The 25816-nt window shown below is 38.7% G+C and overlaps 2 protein-coding genes across 4 annotated transcripts in view; one reads left to right on the top strand and one right to left on the bottom strand.

Moving 5' to 3' along the window:
* Positions 1–16584, bottom strand: part of HAO2 (hydroxyacid oxidase 2) — a 215243-nt gene extending 198659 nt beyond the window's left edge. The window contains exons 1-3 of one of the 3 annotated variants that reach the window (XR_008617141.1): positions 16245–16451; positions 15667–15730; positions 1051–1191 (exon numbers count right to left, since the gene is read on the bottom strand). The gene's annotated coding sequence lies outside the window, so the exon portion shown is untranslated. Of the gene's footprint in view, positions 1–1050; positions 1192–15666; positions 15731–16244 lie in introns of all 3 variants that reach the window. The other 2 variants (XR_008617142.1, XM_055084369.1) reach the window with 2 other exon arrangements.
* Positions 16585–16698: 114 nt separating this feature from the next.
* The window catches only part of WARS2 (tryptophanyl tRNA synthetase 2, mitochondrial), an 87519-nt gene continuing 78401 nt past the window's right edge, over positions 16699–25816 (top strand). The window contains exon 1 of the mRNA XM_007123649.3: positions 16699–16797. Coding sequence (XP_007123711.2) covers positions 16723–16797 — 75 coding nt within the window. The 5' untranslated portion in view covers positions 16699–16722. The remainder of the gene's footprint in view (positions 16798–25816) is intronic.

Raw genomic sequence — 25816 nt, forward strand, 5'->3', positions numbered from 1 at the left:
GATAATTTTGGCATGTATCCTACATAGATGATATACACTTCCCACTATAGCATGGTAGATGTACCTAATGTCATTTGTCCCATTGGGGATGATAAGTTTAATCATTTGGTTAAGAGGCATTTGCTGAATTTCTTCATTGTAAAGATATCTTTTTCCCTTTGTAAGTAATAAGCAATCTGTGATGTAATATTTTGAGTTGTATGGATACTCTGCTCTCCAATAACAATTTACCATTGGTGATCTTTTTTTGTCTATTTTTAAAATTGAGATATAACTGACATACAACATTATATTAGTTTCTGAGGTACAAAACAATGATTTGATGTATGTATATATGCTGAAATGATCCTCACAATAAGTCTAGTTAACATCCACCATTGATGAGCTTCACCTGATTCAATTATTGCACTGATGGTTGCAAAATGATAAATTTGTACTTTTATCATCCCTTCTACATAACTTTCCTCCCACCTCCTGCCTTGCTTTTTTTGTAGTATCACTATGGACATAAGGATTTTTAAAAATTCAATGTGTTACATTATTATATTAATGTGTTGTATGTTATTCTTTGGGATGCTCAACTTGTCTCAACTGTGGCCATTAGCAATCCCTTCAAGACGTCGTCTGTGTCCTTCAGACATGTAATTTTTAGTCTTTGAGCACTCCCTTGATTTCTGGTACTATATATTCTGCGGTTATCTTATGCTTTCCCTGCTCCAAACCTAGACCTGACCATCTGCCCAAGAAGCCTTGTTGTTTTTTGACCAATGGTATTTAGAAACTAAGACCTAATTTCTAGGTGTGCTAGACACAGAGTTCATAACGGTGTCCTCCAATTTCAGGGTTCTTTCCTATCTTTCTTCACTGCATATTTCGAGTTCCCAAGTATCTCTACACATTTTTTTTCTTGCTCTGTCCTACAATGCAAATAAAATTATTTCAGTACTCCGATACCAATGCCAACAACAAACCTACTAAGTTCCAGATTTCGTTACAGATCTTTTAATCTTTAGACTGCATCCCATTCAGGCTACTGTGTTCAGAAGTTACCTTAGGGCTTCCCTGGTGGCGCAGTCGTTGAGAGACCGCCTGCCGATGCAGGGGACACGGGTCCGGGAAGATCCCACGTGCCGCGGAGCGGCTGGGCCCGTGAGCCATGGCCACTGAGCCTGCGCGTCCGGAGCCTGTGCTCTGCAACGGGAGAGGCCACAACAGTGAGAGGCCCGCGTACCGCAAAAAAAAAAAAAAAAAAAAAGTTACCTTAATTCTTTTTAACTGCATGGTTATGTTTTGTTTATAAACTTGATAAACAGGTTTATTTTTTTCTGATTGTATTCAATTTTAGGGTTAACTTCTTTCAGGCTTTTCTTTTTTTAATTAATTTTTATTGGAGTACAGTTGTTTTACAATGTTGTTAGCCTCCAATGCACAACAAAATGAATCAGCCATACACATACAGATGTCCCCTCCATTTTGGACTTCCCTCCCACTTAGGTTACTACAGTGCATTAGGTAGAGTTCCCTGTGCTATACAGTACGTTCCCATCAGTTGTCTATTTTATACATAGTATCAATAATGTATAGGTGTCAATCCCAGTCTCCCAATTCCTCCCACCCCTCCCTCTTTCCCCCCTGGTATCCATACATGTATTCTCTACATTTGTGTCTCTATTTCTGCCTTGCAAATAAGACTTTCAATCTTTTCAAATTATTTTTGAATTTGTAAAACACCTATGTAATTCAAAAATTCAAACTACATGAAATATATACTCAGGGATATCACACTCCCCATTCCTATCTTATTGAGCTCATTACCTACCCCTTACCCTATATCAAGTACCACTGCCATTTTAAAAAATCTTTTCTCCGTCTATTTTGTGCAAAAATAAGCAGATACACATATTTTTATTTCTCCTCTCTTCTAACACAAAACATAATATACTACATATACTCAGTTGCACCTTGATTTTTTTGTTCGTTTCACTTAAGAGTATATCCTGGAAATCACTTCATACCAATTCAGAGGTCTTCCTCACTATCCTGTATGGCTGCATCATACTCCATTGTATGGATATACCATAGCTTACCAGTCTCTTGTGGAAGGAAATTATGATGTTTCCATTTTTTTTTTTGCTATCATAAATATTATCACAATGAATAATTCTAATTATATATTGTTTCTTTTTTTGTGGCAGTATATCTCCAGAGTATACATCCAAGAGTGTATTAGTTTGCTAGGGCTGCCATTAAAAAATACTACAGACTAGGTAGCTTAAACAACAGAAATTAATTTTTTCACAGTTCTGGAGGCTAGAAATCCAACATCAAGGTTTCCGTAAGTTTGGTTTCTTCTGAGGTCTCTCTCCTTGGCTTGCAGATAGCCACTTTCTTGCTGTGTGCTCACATGGTCTTTCCTCTTTCTGTTTGTTGTCTGTGTCCTAATCTCCTCTTCTTACAAAGATACCAGTTGTATCGGATTGGGGTGCACTTATAGAACCTCATTTTGCCTTAATTACCTCTTTAAAGGTCCTTTCTGCAAATACAGTCACATTCTGAAGTACTGGGGGTAAGAACGTTAATATATGAATTTGGGAGGGGACACTATTTGGCCCAAAATCAAGACTAAATGCTAGGTATTGTTAAATTCCACTTCATTGGTTTATATAATTTTGTATTACCACCAGCAATCAAGCACTTATTTTTAAATTTCTTAAAATACAGCTGAAAGAACTATTGCTTAGCAGTAGCCACACTAAAAATTTTTCCTTTCATACTGAAGGTTATAATTTTATTCCAGCTGTTCTAGCTCTCCTTGCCTAGGAAAATCAATTTTGAGTTCTACAAATTCTATGTTATTTTCTTATTTACCAATTGCACATGAGATACTTGATGCTGTAGAAACATCTTTGGTAGCAGACCAGATTGGGCTTTAAATTGTTATGACTCAGATATTTTACCCTGAATCTGGAGACTGTTTTTACAAAGAATTCTTGCCCTGAAAAAAAAAAACTCTTCTACTACAGTAATGATTCTGAGAGTGGGACATGTGGATTTTTTAAACTAAAGAACATTTGTAAAGCTGGGGGTAGATCCAAGTTTTCCAGTCTATGTGAGGAAAAGAGGAACTGAGCAGACTCTATTCCCAAAAAACTTAAAATGAGAAGCATAGATTGTATTGTCCTTAGGCTTGTCCTTTGCATTATAGGTGTAGCTTGTAAAAATAAGCCCTCATTGCAGGGATTATGACCTCACGGGAAGATAGTAACACTGCAAGAGATTTATAGCTATCTCTGGGCTCCTACACCTTGATACCACAGAGTTACCTCCTCTAGTTCACAGGTGAGTAGCCTATAAGGTGTATTCCCTTCCCCTCCATCAGCCTGCCTGTATCAAACAGAACTCTGCCTCCGACTGCTCCCTCCCATGGTCTTCTTTTAAGAATGGTCTCATATTCTGGGCTTTACTTTACAAGTGAAATTTTATCACCAACCAGTTACAACCAAGTGTTCTGAATCTTTAATTTTTTAATTACAAAAGAAAACATCATCACTGTATCAAATTTACATAGTACAGATGTCTATGAAAGCAAAAAGTAAAAGTCCTTTCTTGAACCCCAGATGTAACCTATGATAGAGTTTATATGTTGTTATTCATAAAAACAAATTTCTAGTGATGAGAGCAGGTGGAAAACGCACTCTCATGCACCGTTGCTGAGTGTACACATAGGTTAACATCTTTGGAGATAAATGAGGAGATAGTTTTCAAGATGCAAATACACATAATCTCAGAATTCACTTTTGGAAATTAACCCTGTAGATATCAGATTTATTTTGTCATGTGTACAAATACTTATTTACAAAAGTGTTCACTGAAGCAATGTTTGCAATAGTAACGATCTAAAAGCAATCCAAATGTCTACCAAAAAGAGATCATATAAACAAATTACAATAACTCTCATTTAATGGAATACTATGAAGCATATCATTTTCTTTAAAACTGAGTTATAAATGTTTACTGATATGTTAAGATGCTCATGACACAATAAGGGAAAAAATGAAGTTGTAGTGCTTGTACGGAAGAAAAGCATGCGGGTTTTGTGACATCTTTGTCATATGCACAGAATACTTCCAGAAGGATGCATAACAAATGACTAACAGTTCTTCTTTGGGCAGCAGGATTCAGGATCTGGGATAGGATACTGGAGAAGAGAATTTTTACTTGTTTTGTATTTTTCTTACAATTTGAATTATTTTTGTTTACCATGTGCATGCATTCCTTTTAAAATTGAAAAAAAAAGATATTTTCAAGAAGCCATTTCCATGTTCTTGTGCATGACTCTTACCCACAGTTCTCTGTTAAGTAGATCATGATGCATTTGTTTCTCACTGTTCCCTGAAAGTTTTCTTTTTTCTACATCTTTCCTTTTCAGTAGCCATTCTACATAATGGAAGAAAATGGGCTGAGTTTTGTCTAAATTATAGTAGGACTGGAAGGGAAAAGAAAAGCAAGTTGGGCTTTGTCTCATGTAATTTTTTTGTGTTATAATAAAACATCTAAACTCCCAGGCAACACACCAAGATAAGCTTAAGCAAAAAGTAAAAAAGAGCAAGAAATCTGAGGTGGAGAGCTTGGGACAGAGATGCACAGAATGTCTGCCTCCCCGACCATGATTCTAACATTCCTAATTGTTTGTTATATGTTTACTTTCTATACCCTGGAGACCAGGAAATAGTTTTCTCATACCAAAAATTATATTACAATTGTAAAATGTGCTTAGTTATTTTGTTATTGGAGAAGATTTGACGATTATTTGAGAAAGATTAAGAATTACTAGAACTCACTAGAATAAGGCTTTATGAAATAATATCTGACCATCTTGGACCTATAAAATTTTTTACAGCCACACAGAAAGATAAATATTGGTTAACCCGCACACTAGCCAAGGTGAAAAGCGGACAGCACTGGACACAGGACCATCAGCATCTTATTCTGAGAACTCACAGCTGTATTTCAGAGCTTAAACATATGACGGTTGGCCATGTCATTCCACAGTACTGACATCTTCTAAAAGTACTGGATGGCATATGTAAATTAAAATAAAATGAATATTTAATTTCATTTTTAGAATATTTACAAGTATTTTGCAATTCCCCTGGAGAACTGCAGGCTCTCTGGACTGTTGCAAAGCCAGGGCTAGTGATCCCTGCCAGGGAAGACAACTGGTGCCAGCTGCTTCTGAGAAGTCAGGGATGGTATGAAATGGCACCAAGACGTGTCACTGTCACTTGTTTGATTGGAATTTAAAAAAACGAATCCAGCAGTTGACCTCTCCAAGTAGGTACCTGAACAGTGTTATTGTTTAAAGATTTCTTGAAAGCCTTCATTGCCAATTCAGTGAAAGCCATGCCTAAGCGCTTCCCCCACCATCCCTGACCAATTCCAGCAATGGAAAACCATCTGCATCCTGGCTAAGCCCAGAACAATTGAATTCTCTGTGCAAAAAGTAACCATTCCTCCCACCATTCCTGTATCCCATCCAAACACTGATGTCTGCTTCAGTATGCAAGGGACTGAGGGCATAGGCAGTTTCTGCTTTAGTTGTGTGAAAACATAAACTAACATCTGCAACCCACTTTAGAGTTTTCAAAGCATTTTTCCCTCATATAGCCTATGTTTCTTCTTTACACACAGCCACAAGTTAGAGGGCAATTAAAATATAATTTTTATTATGTACACAACCTACATTCCCTCCTCAGCCTCTCAAATCAGGTTGAAAATGTCACTGGTGAATATTAATTTGAGAATTGAGGGAACATTTTTGTTTTCTTAGAAATAATAAATTAAAATTGAAAATGATTTTTCAGCCTTCCAAAATGAGAGTTTGACTTCAGATGTTTCAAAATTTGCCCAAACTAGTACCTACACTGTTTTATAGTATTCAGTGCAACTAAGCAATTATTTATTGAGCACTTCCTGTGTGCAGGGCATGTGCCATACAACCTCAGGCAAGACTGGTGGATGCTCTAGAAGGATCTTAGGAGTCCTTAGGAGAACACAGACAGTCATGGGATTGGGGTAGGGTATGAGAGACTCTATAAAATATGGGCGCACATGGTGCTGAAGGAAGCACCAGGAGGGGTGCTAACCCCATCTTGGGAGAAAAACATGTCTCGTGTAGCTTTACAATAGATAGCCACCACATCTTCACAGTATGTTAAGGAGAAACCTATTGTTTGGATTATGGAAAGTGGTGTGAAAGCATCTTGTTTGGGGAAAGCAAATGAAAACATGCATATTTCTCCCTTGGCTTTGTCCACGTTCATCATGTTTTCTTCCAAGTCCCTCCCTTAACTCACCATGAGCTGTGACTCCTCTTGAGCTGTACAGGGTGCCGGCTGTAAACAGATTCATGGGAAAGGGGCTGAAAATGCCTGTGTCATGCCAGGGCATGGGAGGCAGTGAGTGAAGGGACCAGGAAGGGACGGCAGGACAGTGGGAAGAAGGCATCCACAAAACAGCTGGCTCTGGTTAGCAAAACACCCGAGGCCAGGGATAGGCAAACCTTTATAAGGATCAGACTACTCAACTGAGATACTACTTTTGGGATTCTCTAATCACCACCCCTCCACTGCAACGCTGTCCTCCAGGCAGGGTTAGATTCCCCGCTCTGGGCCTCCACTGAAACCCTGTTTCCCTCCCTGGTGATATTTGCTTGAGGTGGGGCAATCTGATTCTCTGTTCATTTGTCACCCTTATAAAACTGTAAGTGTGTGTAGTTCAAGACTTTTCTTTTATCTCCAGTATCTACCAGTGTGTGGCTCAGAGTTTCTCTCAGAAAATATTTGTTTCTATCTTTTAAATTAAAAAACACTAGAAATCCCCAAAGTAAAATTCCATGGCTTAAAAAACACTACATAGAGATATAAAAGTTACCCTTTCATATCCTTCCTTTTTCTTCTGCTAAAACAGATCAATATATATAGTAAATATTGGTTGAGTGAATTAATAAATGAGTGAATAAATAAATCTAAGAGTTGAAGAGGCTGAGAGAAGGAATGTCAGAAGTTAAGCCAACAATCCAAAGGATCTCCCCATCTCAAGATCTTTAACTTCATCACATCTGCAAAGTCCCTTTTGCCATATGTTTCTGGGCTTTAGGATGTAGACATCTCTGGAGCCCATTATTCTGTCTACCATAGAGTCTGTGGAACAGAGAGACAGAAGATCTAAGTCTTACTAAGTCCAGACTCTCCTTCTAAGGAGCACTTTGACCTCATTCACTTTCTTTCTTTGGATCTTAGTTTCCTAATCCACAAACTGGAGAAATTCATTTAGCAAGTATGTTATTAGTCATGCACTTTCTAAATTTTAGATACAGAATAAAACAGACAAAAGTCCCTGATTTTATGATGCTTACATTTTAGAGAATGAGAAAGTAAATTAACTAAAATATGTTAGATGGTGATAAGCATTGAGGGCTGGTGAGGAGACCAGAGTGTCCAGAGCAGAGCAAGGTAAAAGGAAGGCAATAGGCAAAGAAGTCAGAAAGGGAGGCTGGGATGGAGAATACAGATCTTCCGGGCCTTATAGGTCTTGGTAAGGACTTGGGAAGCCACTGGAGGGTTTGAGCAGACTCAAACAATAACAATACAATATTGTATCGTATTGTTATTGAGTCTGCTCAATACAATACAATAACACACATTTTAATGGGTTGCTCTGGCTGCTGGTTGAGAATAAACTGAAGGGGACAAGAACGGATGCAGGGAGACGTGTTAATACCTTATTCCCCTATCTTCACTCCTCTGTACGCCTTTCTATTTGCATATCCATGCTTCCTTCACTCATGTAGTTATCCCTCTTAAGGGCATCCTGCTCCTCTTTCCAATTTGAAATTCCATTCACCAGTCAGCTCTGTGCTCCTCTCAGAGCTGTCGGGGCACTTGGGGAACTTGGTATCTTTGGGTGCGGAAAGTGGGGCAAATACCCTTCGGAAGGTCATCCAAATAGTAAATAGTGGACCCAGGACTGTCCCTAAAGTGTAATTTGAAGGAAATTAAAAGATCTTCTTGCTATAAAGACACCTTCCCTGTAATAGTTTGTGTTTGCAGTTTCCCTCATTAAATTGTGATCTGGAAGAGCACAGATAGTATCTTATTCGGCTTTGTGTACTTAGTGCTTAGTGTGGTGGCTGGCACGGGACAGACACCCAGTAAGTTTTTGCCAGATGAGTAAATAACAGAATGTAAAGCCCTGAAGAGTGTGTGTCATTAGCATCATGTTGTCAAACTTCACCCCACCGCCTCCTGGTGTTGAGTGTCAGACAAACGGAAATGTCTAAGAATCTATGAGACCTAGGCTGAGTGTTCTAGGAAAAGAGACTTATTATTTAACAAACGGAGCCGCAACAGGATTGGAGAGGGATCCTCCTAACCCAGTAAAGATCAGAGCCAGAGACCCCCTTCTTTACCTTCCCTCCTTGATTCCCTAGTGGTTCTAAGACAAGAGGGATAAAATAAGTTCTAAAGGGGTGTTATTCTTTGAGGAGGAACCACAGTCCTATTTTGTGTGACCTGTGCCCTAGGCATGTGGATTTTGTTTTTATTTAGGTGACTACAGTGACAATAGAATTGACAGGTGTAGCTGGGGCTGGTGTGGGAGCTGTGCATGTCGACCAGAAGGGATGTCCCAAGAAGTGCATCCTTGTTCTGTCAGGGGCTTTGTAGACTCATATTGAGTGATCTGGTTGCCATTTTTTAGAAATTGGGGGACCTGAGTTTACACTATCATGTCCATGCTCTAGAATGGCACCTATACTATTGTATTTTAGCAACTTTATAAGAAATCTTCCCTGCAATACTCAAGCTTCTCCATGGTGGAATCCATGTCTTTATCCTCCATGGTTCCCCAGTACCTTAGACAGTCTCAGGTTAACAGCTGGTGGTCAATAAGTGTGGGAAGAAGGTAGGAAGGAAGGGTGGGAGAGAGGCAGGGAAAAATGCTGGCTTTCCAAGTCCTTTTTCTCTGAGGTTTCAGAGCGGGAACTACGAAACTAGAGCCAAGAAAAGAAGGCGGTACATGTGATAACATAGAAGCATCGCATGGTACCTGTAGTGACACAAAGATTACATTTTTAGTCCTTCAGTTTTATGGGCATGCAGTAAGCACACATTAAATGATTTTTGAATGAGTAAATAGTATGAATCAATAAAAGTAATGGCACATTTGCTGGACAACCTTTACAGTTAAATGATCTCCCATCTCCTCCAGTTCTTATTCTGCCTCTAGGTTCTCTCCCTGGCACCAGTTTCCAAACACCATCTCCCCCTACTCCAATGCATGTTATAATATCAGAAGACTCATTTTTCCACCTTTGTTTTGGATTTATTATCTAATGATTTTCTCACTAACAACACTCTTCAAGTTAGTCACAGTTTGGTTCGATTCCTCCAACACGCTACTCAAGACACAGTTTCTGGATCTTTCACAGATTTATAATGAAGTGATTAAGGAGTCACTGAGGTCCCAGTGGGACCATCTGTCAAAATGTGAAGATAGTTCAGCGTATCAGCCTGTAGATATATTTCCAAAGCACTGGGATATCTTTGGGTTAAACATGTAACACCTGCTTGAGTGTAAGCTTTTATAGTTAAGGGCAAGAAGGAACCTTGAACATCATCTGCTTCAACCACTCCCATTTTTTCAGATAAAAAGCAAGCTGAGAGGTTAAGGACTTTTCAACGTCACTTTGCAAGTTATGGCAGAGCTGGGATTGGGAATAAAGTTCAGTACACCCATTGCCTCCTGGGACACAATCTCTTCTCACACAATCTTTCCTCTCTTGCTTCCGGTTGCTTCAACTCTCCTGACGGAAGTTTATCCTCTGAGATGCAAAACTGATATGGACAAATCCTTAAAAAGAGATGCCAGCAAACAGAGAACTTGATGATAAATAGGGAGATGACGCAAGCACAAGGACTGAATCCAGAAATAAATCATATCTTCACATAATGTTTACTGAAATTGCATTTTGAATAATTTCCATAGAAATTATTTTACCCACCACAGGAATGTTACTCCCTCCCACAGGGGTTTGACCAAACAGAAAGAGAAGCAGAAGGGAAGAAGAGAAGTAATTTAGATTTATATATAAAACATTAGCTGGAACCTAACTAATAAGCCTCAACTAATCAGAATATTTTATGCATTCTGCCTGTTAGTGGAAAAAGCAAACCACAAGAAAGCAAGCATATATCAGAGATTGAAAAAATGCTTCTAGGGCTTATTTTAGGCTTTACATTTTTTTCCTAATTCCCTGAACTATCTTTAAAATATCCCACTGCACACCTCCCTCCTTCTCCTCACATGTTCATTTGTTCATTTAATCAGTCTGCCAATATTTATTGAGCCCTTTTCTGATGTCCCAAGTACTCTGCTACGTTAGAGATGAAAACATGGTTTTCCATCAAGTTTAATGCCTGCTTAAAAGTTATCCTAAAAAAAAAAGTTATCCTAAGAAGACTGGGAGTTTTTTCACTTTTTTTTTAACAGTTATATTTCTACTTCTATAAATGGATAGTTCTGTACTGAATATTTCCATTTGGCCGTCCAGATGCACTGTGTACCATTTTGCAACCTGCCGTGTACTTCTTGGGGAGTAGGGGTAAGGACTGACCTTCATGGAACACATAAATCATGTTCCTTTGCCCTGGAGTTCAGCAAATGAGAGGAACCAACAGGTCAGAAGATCAGAGTGTGGGAGGAGAGACAGGCAGGGCTATTCCCATTCCCCACACCTGCCAAGCTGTGGATGGACAGTGGCTACATTCCTCTCCTAAAGATCACAGCATCTGCTAGGTAACCCTTCCTAAAACTCTTGGATTAGCAACTGTCCTATAAATCATTGTGACTGACAATTACAAAATAATGAGTATATTTCTGAGAAACAACAAAAAGCAGTGTAGTTGAGAGCTAAGCAAACTGCTACCTAAAGTAGATACAGAGGATGAAAACAGGTCAAGATACTCTTCCCACTTACCCTTTGAAAAGCCACTTCATGTTCACAGTTGGGTGAGAAAAGGTTCATATTCTCTGTTTTTCATAAACCTAACCCTGCCATGCCAGGATGACAAGTAGGCCCAATTTTATTCAGTCGAGAGTAGCTGCCTGGGGCACAGTCTTGAAAAAATTGTGAGGCCTGTTCTCAATATCTGTATGTCAGTATCTGCCAGGGACATGGGTCAGGGCATATGCTTGAAATATGGATCCTGACTGTAATACCCATCTCTATACTTGTAAATGAGTCTGATTTGGGACAGTCAGATTCTGGGACAGAAACTAGTTTCTAGAATCACAAGAGTTACAATTTATGTCATTTAGCCCTCCTACTTTTTACTCATTTTACACAAGGAAAAGAGGCACATGAGGATTAAACGGTTCACTGAGATCAGTAATGGAACCACCATACAAACTTTCTCCAAATTCATGCTCGGTTCTACTTATTAAGGACAAAAAGTGAAAAAAAAAAAAATCGCTGAGTGCAACTGTCAGTTGAGTTTTGGAAAAGTCCAACAGAATCTAACTGGTTAGAGATGGGATTTGACAGACAGTGAGGGTAACACCCTCCCTGTTTTTAGAGAGATTAAGGTATCTTTTGGTGTTGTTTTTAGAAAGATCAAGACCTAAGGATTATGTCTGACTTTCAGTGGTCACAGCTAGGATCCTAGAATCACACCAGACAGGTACAGAGTGGGCAGGAATCTGATGCAGTTTGATTACATAGACAAAATAGAAAAGAGCTTATCTAAAGACACTCCAGGAAGCTTTTTGGAGACCTTGCTATAGTTCTTTTTGTAAAACATAAATCCAGAAGAGGGAAGCCTACTCTCCCTAGTTTTGAAGTAGCTGAGAGCAAAGGGTGGTAATTTAAAAATAGCATGAGTGTGCAGATAACATATGGATCTTGTCTTTAGGGCCATACCACCTGGAAAAGATATGGCATGCAAAGAGAGATAACAAAGTAAGATGTTCCTTCAAAACTTCAATTTGCTCATTGCTAAGATCCATTTCCTCCATGGAACATATGTCCTAAGACTGCGGGTGGACAGTGGGGATGGGGAACATTGAAAAAAATCTCTTACATTCCTCCAAAATTATGCTCTCCATTCTAGATCCATACTTAAATAAGACAGCAATTCTGTCTTCTTTGAAGATCTGTATTCTAATGTTGAAAAGCAGTTTGAAAAAGAGTATGGAGAGAAAACATTAAAAATGAACAGGAATCCCAGGGCCTGCAACACCCCCATATAATCAGTCTTCTTCCTGGTACTGCACACGAAGGATTCTACAAGTAATGGAGTCAGCTGTCTGAAGATCAATAACTGTAAATTATTCACTTATGTCTGCTCTGGCTCTCCCCATCCCCACCACCTTCTCCCAACCCTGATCAAAATGTCTTCATTGTTGTGGAGTAGGAAAGAGTCCTTAAGGTAAGAAGGTGAATCTAGAAAAGACTATGGCATTGGCCCTTAATTTTAAGAAAAAGGTACTCCGAGAAAAATTCTACTTTGCTATCCACATCACCCAGCCTCTCCCTTGATTTTACTTTTTTACCTTCCAGGAAAAAACTGATAGTAATGCCACCCTTCAAGCACCTAAGTAGCCTTCCCAAAGACCAGATAAGCCTCCTGATTACTACCCTCATACAAAGAAGATGCTACAATTTGCACTTCCCCAACAATTACTAGGGAAAAACCGCATCTTTTAATGTTAGGGGTGGAGAGATGAGATCATCAACCCTTTAAAACTCAGCCATTTAGTTGCTCTGACTTTGAAGCATGACAAGGATGTGCCCTTAGGTGAAACTGTTCCGTGCTTGGACCAGCCCCAGCCTTAGCTGCTTCAGCTTTACAGTGGTGTCACTTAAAGTAGAGCACTCATCTGGAGATCAAAGTTCTTCCTATTCCTGCTCTTATTTGTTGTGTGATTTTTCATTAAGGTATTTAATATCTCTGGACCAGTTTCATCAAATATAAAATGAGGGGTAGAACTAGAATTAAGCCAAAGGTGTAAAAGAACAATCTCCAAATCATTATTATTGTTTCCCATGTATTTTAGTGACTCTTGGAAACTATCTCACTCTAAGGGAGACTCTGCCTCAGTTTGATTTAGGTCACAATGAGTCCAGCATAAGACAGTATGGCCAGAGAACCGTGGCTGTACCCCAGATTATGAAGCAAAAGGTTCGCCTTCATTGTGGAATCTCTCCCTCTGTATTTGAAAAACATATTCAATATAAATGAAAGGTCAGAGGTGAATGGATTGTGCTTCAAGTAAGTTTTGAACATAGATGCCATCTAGTCTTTGCATTCTGCAAAATTCTTCTTTAAGTGAATAAATGTGTAGGGTAACTCTCCATTACCTTGATCAGCATCTAATACCAACCTGACACTTAGAATTAAATTAGAGAAACAAAATTGGATACTTTGAGACTGGAGGGCTGATTATACTACCAGAGCTAAGAGTGGATTTAAACTCTTTCCTTATCCCATTTAAATCTAACTAGATATAAACTCTCCATTACTGGGGAACAGAGGTGTGTCTGCAGAGGTGGAGGTTCCCCTTGATGTTCTTGGTCAAGGAAACCTAATCCTTTCTTCTGACACACATGGTTGCAATAGAAAGCGTTCCCCAACTGCCAGTCTGGTTTTAATCTATTGTTTCAAGTAAGATGGGATTTTCAGGGAATGTTAAGGAAAGAGCAAAATTACTAGAACTTACTATAAAATAAAACTGTTGATGAGAAATCAAATTTTAAACAAGTGTTCAAAATTCTAAGCATGAACATATGTAGACATACAGTGCATGCTACAAGTATATGAAAATAAAAGGTTTTAATTGTAAGTATATCTAAAGTCTGCTTTCAAGACAACATTTATATCTCATTTTACTAAAGCTCTTTGGCTTACCAAATGATAGCCACGGTAAAATATTGCCAATAAATACAGTGGTGCTTCATTTAAACAACACTGTTGGACAATGAAATATTCCATAAGTGAACTTCCCATGTAAAAAAAATAACCCTGCATTATACAAACCTTTAAAATGTTAACCATTTTATATGGAAACTTCTCAAAAGTTACAAATTTTTTCTTTAAAAGGTACACTGAAGAACATCTTTTCCTGAAGATTCAGGATTAACATTTACAATACTCATTAAAATATGCTGAATATACTGCACTTCTTAGAAGAGCAGAAGATGGTGAGCTTAGATGATGGTGAGCTTTTTCGTGATACTTTTGCCAACACCAAAAGGTTTCAGACCGCCATTGTAAAAAAAGTGCAAAAGCAGACAAAACTAGCTTGATTTTAATAGGTCTAGTGTCTTTTCTGCTGTCAGCTGTCCCTTCTGGCTAAAAACATACCAACCTGTCAATTAATTGCTTACTTTGTCAAAATAAAATTTAGATTTAAAAGATGTGCCTACTTTGTGCAAGGTACTATACTAGGTGCTAGGGAAATGTAAGAAACGCAAAAGAAATCATCATGCTGGCTGAGTGACACTCAAGAGTCACCAGGTCACCACTGTGGTGGGAAACACAATTTATTCTAAGTTTGAAAATAACTTTTTTTTTTGAAGTACAGTTGATTTACAATGTTGTGTTAGTTCCAGGTGTACAGCAAAGTGATTCAGTGTTATACATATATATATACACCCTTTTTCAGATTTTTTCCCTTATAGGTTATTAAAAAATATTGAGTATAGTTCCCTGTGCTATACAGTAGGTCCCTGTGAAAATAACTTACTTTTAAAAATATAGATATTGAAGTGATTACACACAGCTGTCCTGATATACCTTCTTCAATGGGAGTGTCTTGGAAATATCTCCCATGAAAATATTATCAGTCATGTGAGTCTTCGGAGATAAAAGACTAAACTTACTGCTTGAGGAAATAAAGTGGGCAGGCCCTGTGACAGCTTTCTGCGGAAACCCTCATATTATTGCTAGGCTTTATCTTATAATCCAGGTGGCTGAGGATGTCAGAAGTCTAATCTTGCTAATTCCTAGGGTCATCAAATCTAATTAATATATCTATAAAAGACTGTATTTTAATGCTTTGCTGTATATATGAGTACAAAACATTTAGGCATTTATAAAACTGCATGTTTACAAGAGATATCTTGTATCTTTATAAAGATCAATCGTCACTTCCACTGGCAAGGTCTCTTTCCTGGATTTCAGTAATACCTCATTTGGGGGGCTTTTAAACATTATTTGGCTACTCCTTTCAACTTCCATCATCTGACTGCTTTTATTCCACAAACTGTAACTTGTAGTCTCAAAGATTTCCTTGGATTCAGTTACCATCTGCTTTGTAGCTCAGACTTCTCTCCTGAGGTCCAGACTTATCTAATTGGTGTCATATTTGGAAGTACTACAAGCACCTCAAATTTAAAAGAGACAAAACCAAACTGATTAGTTTTGTTGAAGAATGGCATTTGATTTCCTTAGTTTTATCCTTAGTTTTGTCCTCATTCCTACAATTCCTTCCCTGCTTATTTCTGTATTACATCACTTATATTTGAACTTCACCCGTACTATGTGCCACTCTTAAGAGACTTTTACTGTATGTTTTTAATTGATAAATTGATAAGTTTTGTCTTACCTTGTTAGATTTCAGTTCCATTAAGAGTATCAGCATCCTTACTGCATTTATCTCCTACCTCTTCCTAATGAATAAATACAACAAAACACATAAAGGAATTCTGACGAATCTCTCCCAATTATATTTTTACTGATAGATTTTTGGGTGCACTAACAGAGGTAGGAGTACCATAATCTCTTCTCATAATTTAAGGCAAAACTCAGAACAATTTCTTCTATCAAGTGTCATCTTCTTTCTGAAGGCTTCCTTGGACCAGGCTGAAGCACCACAGTCATAACCACCCCACCTCCCCAATCTCGGCATTTGCTTCTTTAACACCTCAAACAGTGCATCATTTATTTATCTGCTACACCATTAGCCCGTACACAACTTGAAGGCAAGATATATCTTTCTTTGCACCTTCAGTACCTAGCAGATGGCAGGGTTCAACAAACGTTTGCAGATCGAATGCATTAATGAGGCCACATAGGTCTCAAAAGACCACTTACTGCCCTCTAACAGGATTGGGGAGGTCCCACTCCTAGAGAAACTTCTTAAAAGCTTGCCTCAGGACGGCCAGGATCCGAAAGGCAACTCACTTGACTTTCTTCAGTTTAAAAAACACTGCTACTAATATCCTCGTAGGAGACTGTCCCTTCGCGAAACCTGCGCAAATATTAGGTCTCCAGGGCAAATACTAAAGCCAAGCCACACCCCGCTCCTGACCCCGCGACCTGCTCTGCGAAGGCCGAACGCCCCCAGGCACCGGCACAAAGGCCCGCCCCCGAGGGCAAAGTGCGCATGCGCAACAAGCAAAAACGCTGCGTTAGACTTCCTCTCGAGCAGATGTCACTCAAGACTAGACGGCTCCGCCCTTCTCAAGATGGCGCTGCACTCAATGCGGAAGGCGCGTGAGTGCTGGAACTTCATCCGGGCACTTCATCAAGGACCCTCCCCTGCATCGGCAGGCGGTCTCTCTCAACCACTGTGCTACCAGGGAAGCCCAGGGCCCCCTTTTAAGGAACCCCTCTGGCTCTCTCACCCTTCAGCTATCTTTAAAAATGAACTGTAGACTCAATGCGGAAGGCGCGTGAGTGCTGGAACTTCATCCGGGCACTTCATCAAGGACCCGAAGCTGCTCCCGCTCCCCAGGTAACCGAAGCTGGCCCTTCTTACACTAGTTTCCCATCCCGCTAGGTCCTTCTCATCCCTCTTTCCTCCCTCCGTTTGCTTCTCGCTTCCCATTTCGTCTGGAGAGTACCAAGCCCTTCCGTTCCTAAGGTCGATTTGCCTAAGACTGCCTTCCTACTCGGAGCGTGGCGACGTTGCAAGCATTCACGGTGACGTAACGCGCCCCTGGTGGGAGGAACGCGACGCCGCTTACCCACTTAGTCTCAGCGCCTCCCCCTCTGAGTGCCCTGAGAGCGCCGCACCTCCGCTGTTGCCCGGCAACGCGGGAAGCCCCGCAGTGTGTGAAGTTATACAATACCAGAGGTCCGGTCCTTCCGGCACTGCACACGTTGTCTTGATTCCGTTGCTGCTTTTCCTCTCCTTTCCCTAATACCAAGCCAAGGGTCCAGCGGAGAAATTAGAGAAGATGTCTCGTTAGGAATCGACCCGTTTAAGTAGGTGCACCCTCTTGACGTCCTCCCTCAGGCAGTGCGGTACTTGAGCAAGTGTCAGTGCATCTTCCACTCTGATTTCTCCTCATTGCCGCGAAGTAGACCTCTATCTAGGAGGTTCTATGAAAGAATTTCAGCAAGCTGCCAAAGGCGTCGTCCTGTCCTGGCAGCACTCCTGTTACCATTACTCTGTAGTGTTGAGAGCATGGACACCGCCTTCAACCCGTCCCGTCAGTATTTAGAATTTTACCCTCATAGCAAAAGGGAAAAACAAACAAAACAAACATATATATATATATATATATATACACACTTTCACTTATTCAGATATTTACTTCACCCAGACATTTACTAAACGTCTTGCAAGTGCAATCTCAGTGGTAGGCACTTTGCCATACATCTCTTGGGGATAGCTCTTGGGAACTAGAGAGATCTTAGAGATTCTGTGACTGTTAAGTGATTTCCTGGCATCCTTGCATATTCATTGTCATAATGTGTAAGTGTGAGGAGCATTTTGTATGGTAACTAGTAGACTCAAAGTTAAGAAACTAGAAGTCAAGGGATTTGTCTGCCACTTGCTAGCTGTGTGGCATGACAAGTCATTTAATCTCGCTGGACTTATTTTCTTTAGCAAAATGGGTGGAGGAAGGGTTGGACTGATTGACAGTGTTCCTTCAAGCTTTGGAAAATCTATGGCTCCATGATTATGAAGCCAAAGTAAAGCAGTGAGATTAACTATGAAAAACAAGATTTAAGTTCAACTTGTTATTTTTATCATCCCATAGATTACTTAACTTTCTGTACCTAAGTGTTTTTCACTGACATGGGCCTCACAAGATTCTTGTAAGGATAGAGGATATTACGCTGGAAAGTTATTTGTCAAAACAACTGTTTAGGGCTTCCCTGGTGGCGCAGTGGTTGAGAGTCCGCCTGCTGATGCAGGGGACACGGGTTCGTGCCTCGGTCTGGGAAGATCCCACATGCTGCGGAGCGGGTGGGCCCGTGAGCCAGGGCCGCTGAGCCTGCGCGCCCGGAGCCTGTGCTCCGCAACGGGAGAGGCCACAACAGTGAGAGGTCACAACAGTGAGAGGCCTGCGTACCGCAAAAAACAAAACAAAACAAAAAAAACAACTGTTTAAATGTTGTTTGAAATTTCAGGCAGTATTGTTAGGTAATTGTTAGGTAAAAATTGATTCAAAATTAGATAAATACATCAAATACTCCTCTCTTTGAAGTTTGATTCTACAGAACCAGAATTGGTTATTATATTTATAGCCAATAGTAGCATATTAAAACCTGTGGATTCAAAGTTAACTAAGTCTTACTTTTTTTTTATTGGAGTATAATTGCTTTACAATGTTGTGTTAGTTTCTGCTGTAGAACAAAGTGAATCAGCTCTATGTATATATATATCCCCTCTGTCTTGAGTCACACAAAGTAACTAAGCCTTAGACCCAAACTTCCTCTTGTAACAAACTCAAGAGTTGAGGATGTCGTAAGAAGTAGAGAATCAAAGAGGAAAGAAAAACAAACTACTGCCCACTAGTGCTTGTCCTAGGAAGTTTAGGGCATTAAATCATTATAAATGCTAAAGAATAGAATTCTTAAATCTCTACTATTGTTTCAGTGGCATTTATGAATACAATTATCTTAATCAACTGTTAATCTAGATGGTCTCAAGATGTAGAATTTCCAGAACAGATTAGTGTTTCAAAACCTTTAATTTAGCTTTGAGTAGAATATGAATTAAATAAATGTAAGGAAGAGCACTTCTTAAAGCATAGTTCTACATATAAATTAAAAATTTTTTTTATTGAAGTATAGTTGATTTACAATGTTGTGTTAGTTTCTAGTGTACAGCAAAGTTATTCAGTTATATATGTAGATATATTCTTTTCATATTCTTTTCCCTTATAGATTATTACAAAATATTGAGTATAGTGCCCTGTGCTACACAATAGGACCCTGTTGTTTATCTATTTTATATATAGTAGTTCGTATCTGCAATCCCAAACTCCTAATTTATCCCTCCCCCACCCCTTATAATTTTCAGTCATTAAAAATGATAGTTTGAGGGGCTTCCCTGGTGGCGCAGTGGTTGCGCGTCCGCCTGCCAATGCAGGGGAGGCGGGTTCGCGCCCGGTCTGGGAGGATCCCGCGTGCCGCGGAGCGGCTGGGCCCGTGAGCCATGGCCGCTGGGCCTGCGCGTCCGGAGCCTGTGCTCCGCAATGGGAGAGGCCACAGCAGAGGGAGGCCCGCATACCACAAAAAAAAAAAAAAAAATGATAGTTTGAAAGACTAGTGCAGTCTTTTGAAAGACCAATTTAGAAAAGATATAAAATTGCATTCATAGTGTAATTATAATATTTGCAAATAAATATTTATATAAATATATGTACAAGAGAAAAAAAGACTGGAAGGAAACAACTATTCTTAACTTTTTTGTTTCTCTTTGGTTTTCCTAAATAGTGGATTAAAAGTGATTTAAGTTTTCTTCTTTAAGCTTGATGTGTTTTTCACATGTTCTAAGTTGAAGATATATCGCTTTCAGACCCAGAATAAAGTTATAAAACATAAATCTTCAGATAAATGTATAGTCATTATATCATCTGTGATATTGTAGCTCTCTGAGAGAGATATTTACTTGTCCCACAGTGCTGTTATTAAAATGGCCTTAGAAAAGTTATTAAAATGGCTTTAGAAAACTAAAAATTTATGGCCATTTTTCCTGTATGTATCTTCTTTTTCTCTTGAAAAGCTTCCTTTGAAGTCAAAGAGATTTTGTGAACAGATGCAGAAATATGTGAAGGAAGAATTGGAGCCTTAAACCAGATGCATTAGACATTTTTATGATATCTCATAACCTTTGTAGAAAACAAAAATTATTTTGCAGGGGTGGAAAGAAATGTATATTTATCACATGAGTGAGTCAATCAAAAACTAACAAATAGCAATTTGCTTGTTATTAGTTTTGGCTGCACCAGTTACTCCCTGAGGTGAAAAGCAAAAGCGTATGAGCCACAGCAGTACTTTGCTAGAGTAATGCAATTCCTAGGTTGTTTTAATGTTTCTTAAAAAAGCAAAATCTTGGGTAATAAGCTTGGCATTGGGGACCTTTAGTTATCTCAAGAGCAGGCTTTTGTCCCTCAAGGCTAAATGTAGAATCAAGTTTAAATTAAAAACTAGAGAGAAAACAGAAATAAAAGTGTATCAAGGCATACTCATTATGAGATGTCTACAATTTATATAAAAGTGATTTATTTTGCCAGGTGTTACCTCACAGAAAACCGCTGAAGTCTGACAAGACGAGAGTAGTCACAGTCAGAGGAATGAAGATCTGACATGTTATGTTTAAACGATGATGGCGTTAGGTAAATTTAAGCCTGTCATCATTGACCAAACACAGAATCCAGACTTCTTTAAGCACTAACTCATGATTGTATTGTGCAAAGAGTGAAATATTGATGATTAGAAGACTTTTGCAAGAATATTTGTAATCATTCAGGTGCAGTGTAACGTGTCCACATTTTTATCACAGTTGGACAACACACTTCATTATTAGCTGTCCCAACCTGGGTTTGGCCAGTATTAACATACTGTTTCTACTGTTTATGGCGCTAAATGTAGCCATTCAGTGAAGGAATTGTGCCTGCAAAAAAATAGGCAATGTATTAAATTTTTTATCTTGTATTTAGTTCTCACAACAAGGCTTTTTAAAAAATTGCTCTCTTTTTTTTTAGCATTTTTAAAATTTGAGATACACAAAGTTGCAAAATTAGTACAAAGTATTCCTGTATACCCTTCACCAAGCAGCTTCTTCTTGCACAATATAATACAATTAACAAAGCCAAGAAATTAACTTGGGACAATTTCAGATTTCACCAGTTTTTCCACTAGTCTCCTCCTGATTTATGATGAAATCTGGGATCCCATATTGCATTTAGTTGTCATGTCTCCTCCAATCTATGGCAATTCCTCAGTCTTTCATGACCTTGGCCTTTTTGAAGAGAATTGGTCAATTATTTTATAGAATGTCTCTCAATTTGGGTTTGTCTGATGTTTTCTCATGATTAGACTGAGGTTATGGATTTTGGCAAGAATACTCCGGTAGAGATATTGTTCATAACAAGGCTTTAAGGCAGGTATTAAGACCTTATTTTAAACATACGGAAAAAAAAGTAAAAGACCTTATTTTAAACATATGGAAAAAAAGTAAAAACATATTTTACTTTTTAGTTAAGTAAAAGCTAATTAATTATGGAATTAGGATGGTAAAATTTATTGTTGGCATTTCACTCCATATTTTGCAATTATAATGTGTTATTATAGGTTTCTGTGATCTTAATGGCATTAAACTGGGGTAATGTTCCCAGTGACTTTTCCCTTAGCTTTTCTCTGCCTTGTATTGTTCATCCAACATGCAACATGAGCTACTCATCCTGGAAAGCTATCAGGAGCTGCTATGGCCATTTGGGAATTTTACTAGTTGCTAACTGTGCCAGTTTGATCAGGCTACCCATCTCTCTGTGCTTTTCTTAAATAAGGTTGTTGCGTGGATCCACTCTAAAGCTCCTTTTAAGCTTAGTCTATGAGTCCATTTGTTTAAAATGCTTTTTAGGTTGATTTTCCTTGTGAACTGACTTAGCTCATTCAAAACAATAATTATTTCAATTTGGAAATCTCTTTGTGTAGCTGATGGAAACTACTGATGGTAACTGCTAAAAATATAGAGGAGGAACAGTCGATAAATGCTGAGCATTTATGCTAGCAAGTCTTATGGCAGCCATAGCCAGGAAATTATGAAGAGGGTGAGGCTGCTGACCCCCAGATCCTTTCTCAGTATACCTGTTGCATGGCTGCAGGTTACAGAACTGTCCGCGGAGGCTTACGCATATACATAGGATATATATATTTGTATATTTAAGCCTGTATGCATGCATATCCCTGTGTCTTTCAGAGAAGGAACTAACATTTAGCTAAGGCTTGTTATGTGCTAAGGCTTCTTGCTATGTACTATACATGCGTTATCTTATTTACTTCTCACAAAAATCCTGTGAATATTATTCTATCCATTGTATTAAACAGGAAACAAAGGCTCTGAGAGATTATTTAGTAATTATAAATTATTCTGGTAATTTTCCCGAGTCAGAGAGCTAGTAAATGGCAGTGCCAGGATTCACACTCAGCCTTGCCTGTGCTTTTCCCACTCTACCAGTAGTAGTCTCTTATCAAATAAAATCTTATGTGAATCCCTCTTAGATAAAACAGATAAAAGTAGAGGTTTTCTGATTTAAGGAATAGAAAAGTAGCTACAGCCCTGCTTGCTTAGCCCTTCCCAGCCCCGCCTACCACCTTCCCTCCACATACAATGAGGGGCCACTGAGATGGTGCCACACAGTGTTGGACTTCTTAAGATGAAGTTTGAAAAATACTTCAGCTTCCTTAAACATCCTAGTGAGTTTGTTGGCTTAGGACAACATATGATGGATTAATTATTTTTAAGGAGCTACTCTGTAAATGAGTAGTTTGGGAGTACTTACTTTGGTATGTATGTGTTTTATCAATAAAATGCAACCTTTCTTCGTTTATCTTAAGCTATGAGAGAACTTGAGATAATAGCAATCAGTTTTCTTTCCTTCCTTCCTTTCTAACTTCTTTCTTTCATTCCAAACACAGCTTACTTCTGCATAATATGCTGATGTTTGTGCACAAAGATGATGCTATGGACCACTCCATCACTATTGTCACTATCGTGACGAACCTGGCCTCAAGTCTCCTCCCAGAGAGCACTTACTCCAGTTCTGCTCTTGATTCTGTTTTACCACCACCAATCAGGGGTTCAGGAATTTCTCTTCTAGAGACTGCAGCATGAGGCCTAAGCCTTCTTCCTGAATTTCCACAGGAGAAATGTACTTGCTTAGGATAGAAGTTGCTCTGCCCATGTGAGACACTAGAGGCATAGAGTTAATTTATAGGCACAGAGATGATAACATTGACTCCAGCTTGACTGAATTTAACTCTGCTCAGCCATTTACAGTTTTCTCTCTATATCATTTCTTAGCAATACCCTATCTTTTATTCCCAGTCAGACCAGAGGCTTAACACTTTTTCTTAACTTCCCTGCTTACTGAACAAAGCAAGGTCATACCTAGGTTTGTACCACCCCATCACCTGACTTCTAATGGTCCTGTAATCATTTACCAAAATTCGTCTACAACTTTCTTTTTTCTTGGCACTCAGCCTTCCTTGCATTGAACCTACTTCTGGTTGGCTAAGAACTGCCTTTTTTGTTTGTTTTGTTTTATTTTGTTTTTGTTTTATTGGAGTATAGTTGCTTTATAATGTTGTGTTAGTTTCTGCTGTATAGCAAAGTGAATCAGCTATACATATACATATATCTTTTTTGGATTTCCTTCTCATTTAGGTCACCAAAGAGCACTGAGTAGAGTTCCCTGTGCTATACAGTAGGTTCTCATCAGTTATCTGTTTTATACATAGTAGTGTATATATGTCAATCCCAGTCTCCCAATTCATCCCATCCTCATTCCCCCCATGGTATACATACGTTTGTTCTCTACATCTGTGTCTCTATTTCTGCTTTGCAAATAGGTTCATCTGTACCATTTTTCTAGATTCCACATATATATGTTAATATACAATATTTGTTTTTCTTTTTCTGACTTACTTCACTCTGTATAACAGTCTCTATGTCCATCCATGTCTCTGCAAATGGCACAATTTCGTTCCTTTTTATGGCTGAGTAATATTCCATCGTATGTATGTACCATATCTTCTTTATCTATTCCTCTGTTGATGGGCATTTAGGAGAACTGCCTTGTTGATTGCCCTTTTGTCTCTTCAAAAGCACAGTCAAGCTACCCTGATTTCTAACCCACAGAGGTTCTCACAACTTCCACTTTTACATTCCCTGCCCTCTAGGCTGGGACACCAACCTGGGGACAGACAGAGATGTCAGTTTCTCCTTCACATTCCTGTCCTGGTGTTCTGGCTGTGACTCTATAGTGCCAGGCAACTCCATCATGGATGGAGCCCTGAATGACCTTGGATACGTTGCTTCTTGTTTAAGGTTCTTGGGATAATAGTTGTAGATTTTTCCTCAAGGCATTCAAAAACATAAAATAAAATAACAAATCTCACCTTGTAAAACATTCTCAAGTAGAATCTATTATTTCCATTAATAATAATATTCTGTTCTAATACAACACTTTGTAGTTTTCAGAATGCTTCACATATTCTCATTTAATTCTGAGGACACAGTGTTTCACTATTTAGCCATCTAAAACTTTTACTCATTGATTAAGTTTTCATTATATCTTCCCATTTTTTTTACCAGTTTTATAGTGATGATGAATCTAAGTAAATATTAGTATTCTTTTAAGTTTTAGTTCAGTGGATATTATTTTCTTATTTGTACTAAAATTGAATTAACGTTTAATTTATTTTTGGGCCCTGGTCTGATAGGACTGTGATAATTTCAGTTATTACTAAATACGTTGATGACAGGGGGAGATGGTACCAGCACATATTTGTAGGATGCTTACCATGTACCAAGCACGGTTTGAAGCACTTGACATGCATTAGCTTATTTAATCCTAACAACCCAATGAGATGAGTGTTAACATTAGCCCCATTTTATAGATGAGGATACTGAGAGGTTAAATAACTCACCCAAGGTCACATAGCAAGTATTAGAGCCAAGATGTAACCCCAGGTAGTCTGATTCCAAACTCTGTATATTAAGTGTAATAAAATATGTTAAATTCTTAAACAAATTACCCATGTTAATAAGCTGATAACTGCCATGCAAACTTTCAAATCTGTTCCATGAAAGCTATTTATATATCTTGGCATGGTGACATGCAGAGTAGAAATTACAAATCATCCTTTGTTGTTGCTGTTCCTACAGTCTTGTTTGGCTCAATGAATTATGAGAAAGGAGCAAAGCTGCCTTGTAAATTTATCTCCATGTCACTATTTGGCTACTGCCACTAGGATTGCCCTGTGTAAAATAAGGGCTTTTAACACATAAGTCCCAAGGTGCGTGCAGGAAATTGTATTTATACACAGTCTATAGCTAAAAGGTCCACCTGTGCACCACCTTGCAGGCAGAGGGAAGGTGGTGAGTGCTGAAGCTGACAGATGGCCAGGGGACCACTATCTAGGGTCTAGTTGGGATTTATAGCTAGAGTATTTTCTTCAAAAGTAACGGAGGTGCAAAGTGAGAAGATGGGAAAGATTAAAGTAATTAGTGTTGTGGGCCATTTCAACAAGGGATAAGTAAGAATTTTATTCTAAAAGTTTCTCATTCCAAAAGTTCTTAGCAGAGTCTGTAATTAATTGAGTTAAAGTGAATTATTACCAATCAGTACATTAATTGGGATGCTGTTGAGCCTTTACAATTAGCAACATTGAACATTGAGTTTATTTTATACTCCAAAGGGCTTCTCATGAACATTTCCTATACTCCCATGAACATTTCCTATACTCCCATGAACTTTGCATGGACCATTCCATTTTATATTCATTCA

This window comes from Physeter macrocephalus, chromosome 4 (assembly GCF_002837175.3).
Source record: "Physeter macrocephalus isolate SW-GA chromosome 4, ASM283717v5, whole genome shotgun sequence".
Taxonomy (NCBI): Eukaryota; Metazoa; Chordata; class Mammalia; order Artiodactyla; family Physeteridae; genus Physeter; species Physeter macrocephalus.